Source organism: Acinonyx jubatus, chromosome B1, assembly GCF_027475565.1.
Source record: "Acinonyx jubatus isolate Ajub_Pintada_27869175 chromosome B1, VMU_Ajub_asm_v1.0, whole genome shotgun sequence".
NCBI lineage: Eukaryota > Metazoa > Chordata > Mammalia > Carnivora > Felidae > Acinonyx > Acinonyx jubatus.
Genome location: NC_069382.1, coordinates 147,015,361 through 147,029,436, shown reverse-complemented (window position 1 = coordinate 147,029,436; position 14,076 = coordinate 147,015,361). Strand labels below are relative to the sequence as shown.

Genomic DNA, 14,076 nt, shown 5'->3' with positions numbered 1-14,076 from the left:
AGGGGTGGTCTTGCTGTCTTAGGGTAGCAGAGGTGGAGGAGGGGAAAGAGTAGGCAAGAGATAAAACCACACTCAGTGTAACTTTATGGAAATACATCATGATTTGTCTGACTTTTTTGCTTTTTCATTTCTCTAAATATGTCTTTACATGGTACCAATCCTTCCACAATTTCCTTTAGCTTCAGTGCCCATATCATAGAAGGGTCCATTTCGTAAGTAAAAGAAGTCAAAAGCAGTCTTGAATAATCAGAACCTTTCTGCTCGATTGTCTAAGGTCAAATTTATTTTCTGTATGTGCTTCTTCTACATCTTCTTCCACATCAATCTGGCACTGTTCTGGAAGCACTCTCCTCCATTAAGTCATTTTCTGTTAATTCCTCTTGTGTGGTATCTATTAGCTCCTGAATTTCTCCAAAATCTGTACCTTGAAACCTATTACATCCCCCGTCCTGTCCTTTTCAACCATATCTAAAATCACATTTTTTAAAAAATATTTATTTTGAGAGAGAGAGAGAGTGTGTGTGCATACATGAGTTCGGAAAGGGGCAGAGAGAGAAAGAATCCCAAGCAGGCTCCGTGCTATCAGCAGAGTCCCACGTGGGGCTTGATCTCACAGACTGTGAGATCATGACCCGAGCCGAAATCAAGAGTCAGACACTTAACCAACTGAGCCACCCAGGCGCCCCCTACAGTCTTTTTCTTAATTTCCTTGATTGGCTCTGTCATAAATCCTGTGAAGTCATGTACTGTATCTACACACACTTTTCTCCAGTAGGAATTTACTGTTTAGGCTTGATGGCTCTCGTTGCTTTTTCTGTAACAATATCTTCAATGCTACAATCCTTCCAGGCTTTCATGATGTTCTGTCAAGGTTCTCTTCCATAACAGTAATAATCTTTTCATTAGAGTACCAGGTGTAATGAGCCTTAAAGGTCCTTATGACTCCCTGATCTAGAGGCTGAATTAGAGACGTTGTGTTTGGGGGCAAGTAGCCCACTTTGATGCCTTTCGTACTGAACTCATAGGGTTCTGGTGGCCAAGGGCATTGTCCAATATCAAAAGAACTTTAAAAGACAGTCCCTTACTGGCAAAGTACTTCCTGACTTCAGGGACAAAGCATCAATGGAACCAATCCAGAATAAGGGGTTTCACTGAGCAGGCTTTCTTGTTGTACAACCAAAAGATTCGCAGCTGGTGTTTATTTTCTCCCTTCAAGGCTCAAGGGGTTTGCTTAGCAGCTTCATAGGTAAGGTCAGTCCTGATCATTAACCCAACTGCATTTGCACAAAACAGCAGAGTTAGCCTATTCCTTCTTGCCTTAAATCCTGGTGCCTGTTTCCCTTCCTTACTAATAAATGTTCTCTGTGGCATTTTTCTTCCAGAATACGACACTTTAATCTGCATTAGGAACCTGTTCGGGTAGATATTCTTTTTCCACAGTGATCTTCTTAATTAATGGCATCTGGGAACTCAACTTCTGCCTCTTGTTCAGCAAGTGCTTCTCTTGTTATCTTTACATTTTTTAAGCCAAATCTCTTTCTAAGTTATCAAACTATTCTTTGCTGGCATTAAATTCTCTAGCTGTATATCACTTACCTTCATTTTGCTTTAAGTTGTGTTATAATGACTTTGCTTTTTATATTAGTCATATTAGAGTGCACAGGCATGCTTTTCTTAGAGCAACTCCTACCCACATAAAAGTTGCATTTTCAATATGAGATAAAAAGGTACTTTGCAAAAAGTGCAAGGTTTTTGTACCTGCTGGTATAGTTGCAGCTTCAGCTTCAGAAATTTCTTTCTTTCTTTTTTTTTTTTTTTTTTTTTTTTTTTTTTACAATGGTCCTTATGCTGCATTTACGTATCTTGAAATGGCAGGCAACCACAGCTGCAGACCTCAAATTATGGTATATATCTCAAGTAATTCAACTTTTTCTTGTAATGTCATGACTTTTCTCTACTTCTAGAGAGCACTTTTGGCATCATTAGTGGCACTCTGTAGGAGTCACAGTCTTATTCAAGGTTTATAGTATTCCACTAAACATGCTGAAAAATACGTGAGAACTTCAAGATCACTTTTTGAGATACACAATTTACTGCAGAGAGAAACTGCTTAGAGATGACTAACATCACATGTTGTTTACTTGCCAACACTTCAGCTCATTACAATGGCAACAGGAGGTTGCTACAAAAATCATTACAATAGTACGCACTACAGTTAATTTCATGCAATTTTGATTTTTTAAAGTTTAATTCTAATTCCCATTAGGTAATACAGTGTTACATTAGTTACGCAGTTAAGATTTAATACTTCCATTCTTATGTTGTTTACATTTCTCTTGACTACAAGTGGTACCATGTATATTCTGTTTGTGTGCTTAAGTTTTGATAAATTTTAACTTTTCTTAAAATGTTCTTTTTAAAAAATGTTTATTTGTTTATTTTTGAGAGAGAGAGAAAGAGAGAGAATTCCAAGCAGGCTTTGCAACGTCAGTGCAGAACTTAACATCAGGCTCAAACTCATGAACTGTGAGATCACGACCAGAGCTGAAATCAAGAGTCAGGCGCTTAACCAACTGAGCCCCCAGGTGCTCTGATAAATTTTAACTTTTAATAATAGATTTGTATTTTATGGTAAATGACAAAATAGACTACTATCTATATATATTTTATGTATTCATGACATACCTTTTTGTTAATTTTTAGGTATTTCTAGGCTATGTGGTTTCTGAGTTTTTCAAATTGTTGCAAATCTTCAAAAAAATGTTCAATATATTTATAGAAAAAAAATCCACATATAAGTGGACCTGCATAGTTTAAACCTATGCTAAAGGTCAACTGTATATTACTTGAATATCACCATGTCTATTAGATGTAAAATTTGTAGTTAAAAACTTTCCTACAAAGAAAACTCAAAGGCCAGATAACTTCATTGTTATTTCTACCAAAAATTTAAGGAAGAAAAAATACCTATTTTACACAAACTTTGTAGAGATTCGAAGAAATACCTCTCAGCTCACTCTATGAAATCAGCATTACCCTGATACCAAAACAAGACAAATCACTGAATTAAACAATACTCCAGAGGCACCCAGGTGGCTTAGACAGTTAAGCATCCAACTTCGGCTCAGGTCATGATCTTGTGGTTTGTAGGTTCGAGCCCCGTGTCAGGCTCTGCGCTGACAGCTCAAAGCCTGGATCCTGCTTCAGATTGTGTCACCTTCTCCCTGCCCCTCCCTCACTCCCACTCTGTCTCTCAAAAATAAAATGTTAAAAAAAAAAACAAACCTCCACAACAATATCCCTTCACATACACACATGCAAAAATTCTTAACAGAAGTTTTTGTATATATGTAAAAATACATCATGACCAAACAGGTTTTATCCTAGAATTAGAATGCAAGGGTCATATAATAATCTAAAAGCCATCACTGTAACTCATTACATTAAAATACTAAAAAAGAAAAACCATATGATCACTTCAATGAATGCAGAAAAAGTGTCTAACAAACTTCATATCCATTTCTGACTCAAAAAAAAAAAATCCCAAAAAACAAAACTCTAAGTAAACTAGTAACAGAAGGAAACTTCCTCAACCAAATAAAGGGTATATATGAAAAACCTACAGATAACAACATACTCCACCATAGAAGAATGAGTTCCAACAAACATAAGGAACAAAGTGGGGTTGTCCACCTTCACCACTTCCACTCAACATTGTATTGGATGTTCCAATCAGTGTGATAAGACAAAAAAAAAAAAAAAACAAAAGGCATCTAGATTGGAAAGGAGGAAGTAAAACAACATGACTGTAGAAAATCCTATGGAATTTACAAAAAATTTACTAGAACTAGCAAGTGAGTTTAGCAAGACTGCTGGATAAGAATTATTATTCAAAAATCAATTGAGCTCTAATTTAAAAGCAATGACATATTGGGGTGTCTTGGCTCAGTCAGTTAAGCATCTGACTCTAGATTTCAGCTCAGGTCATGTTTCTCAGTTTGTGGGTTCAAGCCCCACACTGGGCTCTGTACTTTATGAGTATGGGCATCTTTTCATGAGCCTATTTGCTCTTTCCCTCTCTCTGCCTGTCCCTATGCACACTCTCTCTATCAAAATAAAGAAATAAACTTAAAAAAATAAAAGTAATGAAAAATTGGTAATTGAAATTTAAAAATTACAACAGTATAAACATGCAAATTACTTAGGGATAAATTTGATAAAACTTGGGCAAGATCTCTAACACTACTAGGAGAGACTAAAGAAATAAATTGACAGACACACCATGTTTCTTAATGCATCTTAAATTTCAATATTGTTAAAATGTCAATATTCCCAAAACTGAACTACAGATTCAACACAAATTCAAACAAAATTCCTGCAGGATTTTTTTTAAAGAATCAACAAGCTGAATCTAAAATGTACATGGAAATTCAAAGGACCTAAAAGACCCAAACCAACTCTGCAAAAGAAGATCAAAATTGAAGGAATTACACTCCCAGATTCCAAGATTTATAATAGACCTATAGTAAACAAGACAGTGTGATATTGGTGTAAAGTGAAACAGATCACTGAAAAAGTCCAGAAACCAATCAACAGATATTTACTCTGTTAAATTCTGCCATAGATATCCAGAGAACTCAATGAGAATGGATAATTTTCAACAGGAGTGCCGGAACATTAGAGCTATATGGAAAAAAATAAACCTTGATTTTCACCTCACATTATATAAAAATTAACTTGAAATGGATCATAGACCTAATTTTAAGAGTTAATACCTTGAAACTTGAAGAAGAGATAACATCAGAGAAAATCTTAGTATCCCTGAGCTTTGCAAACATTTAAAAAACAGGACAAAAACCACATCAATTATACATTAAAAAACGTATCTTACCAGAATCAAAAATTTTGCTATGCAAAAGACCTTATTACGAAAAGAAAAAGACAAGCCACAAACTAGGAGAAAATATTTGCAACCATATATGTAACAAAGGACATGTATATATAGTATATAAAGAACTCATTAAGACAGACACCAAAGGGGAGCAAAAGCTTTTATAGATACTTTGCCAAAGATAGATAGCAAATAGGCTCATGAAAAGATGCCTATGATCATTAGTCATTATGGAAATACAAATTAAAACCACAATACTACTACATGTACTAGAATGCTTAAAATTAAAAAAGACGACTATTTCAAGTGTTTAGTGAACATGCGGGGTAACTCAAACTCTCATAAACATTTCTGGTAGAAATGTAAAATGGTATAACCACTTTGAAAAACAGCTTGGCATTTCTTAAAATCTTACAACCCAGACATTTACTTCTAGGTATTTATCAAAGCATGAATGAAAGCATATGTCTACCCTAAAACTCGCATATAAATTCTCACGGCAGCCTTATTTAGAATAGCCAAAACCTGGAAACAACCCAAATGTTTATCAACAGTTAATAAATAGTTAAATAAATTGTAGTATATCCATATGCTAGAATACAAGCATATGGATATATGCTCAGCAATAAAAAGGAACAAATTACTGATACAACAATGCAGATGAATTTCAAAATCATTATGCTAAGTGAAAGAAGCCAAACCCTCCCCAAATGTGTACATACTATATGGTAACATTTATATAAAATTCTAGAAAATGCTAAGTATTCTACAGTGACAAAAAGCTGATCAGTGGTTGCCTGGGGAAATGGTAGGTGGAGAGAGAAGGGAGGAGGGATTAAAAAGGGGCAGAAAGAAAATATATGCATGTGATAGATATGTTAGTTATCGATATTGTGGTAGTGATTTCATTAGTATGCACATATGTCAAAACACATCAAATTGTATACTTTATTTTATTTTTTGAGAGAGAGAGAGACAGAGAGAGAAAGTGTGTGTGAGCAGGGCAGGGGCAAAGGGAGAGAGAGAATCTCAAGTAGGCTCCATGCCCAGTGTGGAGCTGCCCAATGCCAGGCTCCGTCTCATGACCCTGAGATCAAGACCTGGGCAGAAATCAAGAGTCGGATGCTTAACTGACTGAGCCACCCAAGGCGCCCCTCAAATTGTACACTTTAAATATGTACAGTTTATTATACACGAATTACGCCTCAATAAAACTGTGACAAAAACATTTATTTATGTTGGAAGACACTCTTTTATGGGCTATGCACACTCCTACATGTCTCACTATATATGCCTAGCAGGCAAGGTCCTGACTATTTTTAATCGGGCCTTTTCTCAGGGTTGTGTTGGCAGCACATAAATTGAGGGATAAGGCGAGTCTCTCTCCAAGACAAAGAGGAGGCTTGCTTACTGTCTGCCATAAGATGGTGGGTCTCCCAAATTCAGAGTTCCTCAGCTGTGGTATAAACCCATTATGTACAAAGAATCCATCTGGACCCATGGCATTGCTCCTGTGGGACTTGGGAGCAAGGGGAACCGACACCACGCTTGATGGCCATGCTAACTGCTATATCATAAGTAGTGAAATTCTTGGTCTCTGGCCCAGAAGTTTAATATCTTCTCTCAACACCCATTAAACAATAATAGGTTAGCTTTTAGGTTGTAAGTAGGGTAATATCAAATTCTAAACTCTGACACCATATACATAGAATTTGACAAAGCTAAAGAATGTTAGAGATTAAATAGTGAGGAGTGACGTGGACACTAAAAAGAAAGATACGGCCATAACTCATGGTAAATAATAACGAAATTATTGAGCTCCTGGCATTATTCTTCACGATTAATTTGCAATTTGAACATTTTTCTCCTTAAATATTTGTTAAATGGATGAATGTATACTGAATGTATGAAAAAATAAAGAAAAAATAGACTTAAGAGGTTAAGTGACTTATGATTACACACTCCTAAATGGTGGAGGATGATTCAAATTCAGATCTAATACTAAAATTTATACTTTCAACCACTATGTTATGCTATATAGAAAAAGGAGACTTAAATACATATTATACAGTTTGGTCTCACTAATGTAAATGACAGGGAACTATTTAAGTATTTTAAACAGAGAAGCCAGAGGCTCTGAGGTAAATTTGAAAAATATTACTTTGAATAAAGTATGGAAGATGGATTAGAGATTCAGTAGCTCTGAAGAGATCATATAAGAGACTCTTATAATAATTCAACTGAGAGATACTGAAGGCAGGGAGAGAGAATCAAAGAGTTGGAATTAAGAGTTGCTGAGAGGGGCGCCTGGGTGGCTCAGTCGATTAAGTGTCCGACTTCAGCTCAGGGTCACGATCTCGCGGTACGTGAGTTCGAGCCCCGCGTCGGGCTCTGGGCTGATGGCTCGGAGCCTGGAGCTTGCTTCCCATTCTGTGTCTCCCTCTCTCTCTGCCCCTCCCCCATTCATGCTCTGTCTCTCTCTGTCTCCAAAATAGATAAACGTTAAAAAAAAAAAATTAAAAAAAATTAAAAAAATAAAAAAAGAGTTGCTGAGAAAGAACTAAAAGGATTTATTAAAAACTGAATTTGGAAGATGAAAAACAGGGAATAATCTAAGATGACAGCAAGGTTTCTGGCTTAGGTTACTGAATAGATTTGACAGCTTTTAATTAAGCCTGGGAATGGAAAGAGGGAAGAAGGAAAAGAGATCCAACAGTGTTGAGTGCTTTTAAGGCATAAAAGGGCACTCTAGGAAAAGACAATTGAGGTACAAACTATGTTTGGTAAGAAAGTAGTCTACTATGGCCTGTGTAGTCAGAGGAAAAGATAGGTTGGGGCTAATATGTGGTGTTGGGAAAACTGGATTTCTGCAGGTAAAAGAAGAAATTGGACCTTTGTCTTATACCATACATAAAATAAACTCAAAATGGATTAAGGACTTAAATTTAAGGTTCGGGGGCACATGGGTAGCTCAGCCTGAGCTTGAGTCTGACTTTGGTTCAGGTCATGACCTCACGGTTCATGGGTTTGAGCCCCACATCAGGCTCTGTGCTGACAGCTGAGCCTGGAGACTGCTTCAGATTCTGTGTCCCCTTCTCTCTCTCTGCCTCTCCCCTGCTCACTCAATCTCTCTATCTCTCTCTCTTTCAAATATAAATAAATATTTAAAAAATTTAAAAAAATAAATTTAAGACCTCAAACTATAAAATTTATGAAGAAAACATACGGGAAAAGTTTCTTAACACTGGTCTTGGCAAAAATTTCCTGGATATGATACCAAAGTACAGGCAATAAAAGCAAAAGTAGACAAGTGCAACCACTTTACACTAAAAAGCTTCTGGGCAGCAAATGAGACAATCAACAAAGTGAAAAGGCAAACTACAGAATGGGAGAGAATATCTACAAACCATATATCTGATAAGAGATTAATATCCAAATTATATATGGAACTACAACCCAATAGCAAAAACACTCTCAAGGAGTCTGATTAAAAAATGAGCAAGGACTAGAACACATACTTCTCCAAAGATACACAAATGGCCAACAGGTGCTCAATATCACTAATTGTCAAGGAAATGCAAAACCATAATAAGATATCACCTCACATCTGTTTGGATGGCCATTATACAAAAACAAAATGCCAGGAAATAAGTGTTGGTGAGAATGTGGAGAAATTGGTATCCTTGTGCACTGTTGGGTTGGTAGGAATGTAAAATGGTCCAACTGCTATGAAAAACAGTATGGAGGTTCCTCAAAAAATTAAAAACAGAAATACTTTATGATCCAGCAATACCTGATCATAAATAAACTGTTACACGCTGTAATTTTCAGTCAAGCAAACTGCAGCCTACTTACACAATGTTGCAAATGGAAAATTTTATCTCTGGTTTACTGAAAATTATGTCCATTAATCAGCCATTACAGGATTAGAGGGATACAAAAAAGTTTCACAAAGATTATAACTAAATATGAATAAAATTAACCAATGCTATCTTAAGAAGCTGCCATTTGTTATCGTGAGAATGTGATCAAAAGGATATTAAGAATATCATAATTACAGATTAAGACTCCAAACTTTAGGTGATTTCTAAACTACTGTATATTATAATCGGGAAACTGCATGGTAAAGTAATTTTCACATAAGCAAAATTAAGTCCAGTCTTACCTCTTTTTCCAATTGCAAAACAGTAATTGAAATTAACACACTAGGATGTACATATCAGCTCCTCCTAAAATGCTTGAAACTGACTCTGCATCCCACATAAAAACAATATAAAAAAGAATTTAAAATACGTAATAGCTTATTGTACCAAATTCTACTTACATAAACTCTATCTACATAATCTATTTCTTCATACAGAAGAAATCTAAAAACATTTAAACTGCCTTCCATACAAAAAGATTATACTATCTTCCATACAAACAACTTGAGGTATTAAAAAAAAAAGTCTTAGAAGTAATAGCAATTTAGGGGCAACTGGCTGACTCAGTCAGAAGACCATTCGACTCTTGATCTCGGGATCCAGAATTCAAGCCCTATGTTAGGTGTAGATATTACTTAAGTAAATAAAAAACTAAAAAAAAAAGTGATAGCAATGTATACTTATTTTAACTTCTCTTTAATTCTGATAAAAGTATTTTGATTTCATGAAAAGGTATGCTAAAAAAGAATCTCACTATATTCCATTCAAATCACAGTTCTTTAAGCACATAGTACTTCTTTGCTGTCTATACAGTGCAAACATGCAATGTTGTTAATGAGACTACACTGAAATAAAAATAATCTCTAGATGTTACTATACAACTTACATAAAATGGATTTTTCGTTAGATTCCTGCACTATCAAGAACATAATAAATATGTACTCCTGTCCAAAAACAAGAAGTATATTTTATAGTGGATAACAAAATCATTCTTTTTTTTTTTTTTTTTAATATTTATTTTTCAGAGAGGGAGAGAAACAGAGCATGAGCAGGGGAGGGGCAGAGAGAGAGGGAGACAGAATCTGAAGTAGGCTCCAGGCTCTGAGCTGTCAGCATAGAGCCCAATGTGGGTCTGTGGGTGGGAACCCACAGACCATGAGATCATAACCTAAGCTGAAATCAGACTTTTAACCGACTGAGCCACCCAAGCGCCCCTCTTTTTTTTTTTTTTTAATTTTTATTTGTTTTTGAGAGGGAGACAGAGCGTGAGCAGGGGAGGGGCAGAGAGAGAGAGGGAGACACAGAATCCGAAGCAGGCTCCAGGCTCTGAGCTGTCAGCACAGAGCCTGACGCCGGGCTCTAACTCACAGACCCCGAGATCATGTGAAGCTGGACTGACTGAACCACCCAAGCATACCCAAAATCATTCTAAGTCATATTACCTAAACCTAAAGGAACTGAGATTTAAATATTAATCAAGCTTTCAGACTACAGAAAAGAAAAATCAGACAAAACGCTAATTTTACCTTCAGAGAACTCTTGGGATATTTATAAAACTCTGCATAGGTCTAATGGTATTTTCAAATAGAGTATTCCATCACTTTAGAACAACAAATGAGGAAAATAAGTTTCAGTTTCCGTAAGGTTCTCACCTGTATAATGCATCATCAATCTCCACAGATTCTGCTGACATGATGGGCAAATTTGTATTGGTACTGAAAAAATAAAACACAACTTATAAGAGCAAGTTTCGGTATTTAATATTCACGTTCTGTAAGCTAATATTCAATTATACATGGCAGTTACTAAAGAGGATTTTACAAACCAGATATATATTTTCCACTCCTTTATTTCCATTTAAAAAATAGGTGAAAATTAAATTCACTGAATGTCTATTCTGTGTGTATTGTAAAATTAAAGCCTATAGTTTTAATTCTCAGGTGTTATCAGATATTGTTTTACATATATTCTGATGAATCCGTATTTTCCGAAGTTTGTAGGGAGTGCCCCATATACCTTCTCTAATAAACACACTCTGTCTAGATAATCTTGTTCAATCCATATATGGAATTTACCAGATACTGAGGATATCTAAACTTATTTTTCCACGTTTGACATCTTTTCTGGCATCCAAATTGTCCACACCTGCTAGAACAATCTCTCTTCTGATGTTTAATCGGTTTCATGAACATAATAAGCCTCAAACAGAATTCAATTTCCCTGTTTAATCTATTCCTCCCCAATCTCTGCCAACTCAATTTCTGGTATCACCATTTACTCATTTGCGCAGGCCCAGACTCTAGAGATCTTAACTTGTTCCCTCATTTCTCCATCTGCATGCTGGTACAATCTCAGGCCAAACCATCATCATATTTCATCTGAACTACTTCAAAAGCCTCCTAACTAGTCTCTCTAGTGCTACCATTGCCCTCCCCCTTCAGTTTATTCTCCATATAACAACCTAAATTTTTTAGAATGTAGTCAGACGTTACTCCTTGACTTAGAACTATTCTTAAGTAACTCTACTTTCTAAATAAAATTGAAACACATTACCATGGGCAAAAGGGTCTAGGTGTTCTGTCTCCCAATCATCTCTTCAATTACAACTCCCACTACTTTCCCACACTGGTCAACTTGCTATTCCTCCAAAAAGTCAAGCATGTTTTTATACTTCAGTGAAACTAAAAGTCACTAAAAAGTCACTTCAGTTTTTATACTTTTTTCCTCTGCTTGGAATGTTCCCCTTTAGATCTCTGAATGGCTGAATCTTATCACGTAAGCCTCGACTAAAATATTGCCTCGCAAATATTACATAGACCAGTCCTGATCATCCTTTCAATGAAATGCCTCCCCTTCTCCTTAGGTCACTGCCTAACTCACTAACCTGCTGTATGTTCTTCAAATTACTAATTGTTTACTGTCTGCCTTCCCCAAGAGAATGTATGATCTGTTAAGAATTCACTAATGTATTCCAAATACCTAAAACTGTACCTGGCATTTAATAATAATTTAAGAGCACTGTGTCACACATGGTTTTAAGTGCTTTAGATGTACTCAGTTAACCCTTACAACAACTTTATAAGATAGGCACTATTACCATCTCCGTTGAACAGAGGAAAAAAAACTGAGGCTCACAGAAGTTTATTTAAATAACCCATCTGAGGTTCCAGAGCAGGTAAATGGCAGAGCCAGAACCTGAACCTACGCAGTCTAGCTCTTGACCACCATGCTATACTGCCTACTGCATCTCAAAGTACGCACAAAGAAAGCACCCAAAATGTATCTGTTGAATGAATTTTAAAAATTAAAAAAAAAAGGGGGGTGCCTGCTTGGCTTAGTTGGTAGAGCATGCAACTCTTGATCTCAGGGTTGTGAGACCAGGCCCCACATTGGGTACAGACATTACTTAAGGAAATTAAAACACATTTTTAAAAACAAGCATACTAGCATGATAAGATATACTTATGCATCATTTACCACAGCTCATCCCAACTTTTTCACAGCATGGCATACAAAGAAAAATGAAAACAGGATGAACCCTGGGAAACAGGAATGGCTCCCAAGCAAAGGAAACCAGCCTGGGGCATTATGGCCTGAGCCACAGTGACAGCTAAGATCAATTATCATCTTGGCAAAAAGTAAATCCTTTCCAGGTTCTGGGAAACTCTATCAATTACAGGATCCTAAAAATCATGTGAAAACACAAAATTGAGGTTTTGGAATCCAAATTTCTAAGCCTGGTACTGATATACAGGCCAAAGGATTTGTATATACAGTTAATCAAAATGTTATCATTTATCTTACCAAACACTGATTGGTATTATCAAAAGATACCAGCTCTAGCTAAGTTATACATGGATAACTATTAGAAATATTCCTGATTGCAATTATGAACACAAACCAGGAGACAGCTGTGTTTAAGAGATCACCTACCTAATAAAAACACACACATACAAAATATGTTCTTTTGGCAGAGTGATAAAATATGAAAATAAACAAAATTTCTCATTTCAGTTTTCTTATCCCTAGCTGCCTTCCCTGCATGGAGGACAATGGTCTAGTGGGTAGAGCTCTTAAGTAAACATGAACTCCTTTCTAACCAGCTTTGTCACTTAATGATATATGACTAGCACTGATTTTTCAGAAAATTCTGCTTTACTGGTATGTTTCAAAAATCATTTTTGTAATAAGATCTATATGGCAATCAAAAAGCCTTTTAAATAAGGGGAGATTTTGTTTGTATTACATAATTTCCCTCAAGTAAATGTGGCAATGCTGGCAACTGCAGGTAGTATGGTACCGAAAACATCCCTTCAATCTGAACCGGCGAAAAAGCTACAGGTTTATGGACAGGCTCCCATTAGCTCAAAATCATATATCCATCACTTCTCTCTTTGGAATACTGTATTCTGGTGGAGGGCAGTATATAACTAACGGTGTTATTAATTACGAGGTAACTGAAACAGGAACCATACGAACATTTCCCACAATTTTGCAGGAATGTTAGAGACGTGAAACAAACACCAACTAGGGAATAAGTAACTCGTACGTTTTTCCCTGGATTTTTTTTTTTTTTTAAACTGTGGTGAACACAGGACTCCGGGTGTCCTGACTGGCACTGATTCATCATTACCAAGTTCCCTCTGGTAACAGTTTTCAAAGGAGGATCTCAGTGCGGGATCGCCCACAGTGGCGCTCTTAGCTTTCATTTCACCGAAAGGTGGGGGAAACGTGTTTGGCAGCAGGGCTGTGAAAGCTCACACCAAGCGACCCGGGCCAGAACTCTCGGCGGGGCCCTCTCCACTCCACTCCACCCCCGCCCCACGTCCGGTGCGTGGGAGAATGGCAGACCCCGACTGGAACTGAGGGGCGAAAGGACCGAGAGTTGGCCTTTCTCCTCAGAGAAGCCGAGAGCCGCCGAGGTCTAAACCCAAGGCGCCACACCCACCCCGCGCGCTCCCCTCGTCTCCCAGGGCCGGTTCTGCCCGGCTCCGCGGCCTCGCGCGCGCTCCCTGGCCGCCCGAGCGGGAGCAGCAGAAAGCCGGCGCCCGGGTCCCGCCTGCCACCCCTCGATGCTTCGCGCTCACACTCATCTTCTTACCTGCCGGCCACCCAGGAAGAGCAGGACGCCTCTTCCTCCCGAGCTGCGACTACCGGCTCGGATGCCTCCATCTCCTCCAAGAGTCGCCGCCGCCGCTGGCTACGGGTAGGCAGGGAAGGGGGCGGTACCGCGAGGTCAAGGGGCGGACGGTGACATCACCG

The 14,076-nt window shown here is 37.5% G+C and overlaps 1 protein-coding gene across 3 annotated transcripts in view; it reads right to left on the bottom strand.

Annotated features, from left to right (window-relative positions):
- The window catches only part of UBA6 (ubiquitin like modifier activating enzyme 6), a 101,507-nt gene extending 87,434 nt beyond the window's left edge, over positions 1-14,073 (bottom strand). For 2 of the 3 annotated variants that reach the window (XM_053217278.1, XM_053217279.1), the window contains exons 1-2: positions 13,916-14,073; positions 10,467-10,529 (exon numbers count right to left, since the gene is read on the bottom strand). In XM_053217278.1, coding sequence (XP_053073253.1) covers positions 10,467-10,529; positions 13,916-13,986 — 134 coding nt within the window. In that variant the 5' untranslated portion in view covers positions 13,987-14,073. The remainder of the gene's footprint in view (positions 1-10,466; positions 10,530-13,915) is intronic. The other variant, XM_027057733.2, reaches the window with a different exon arrangement.
- Positions 14,074-14,076: the final 3 nt, after the last annotated feature.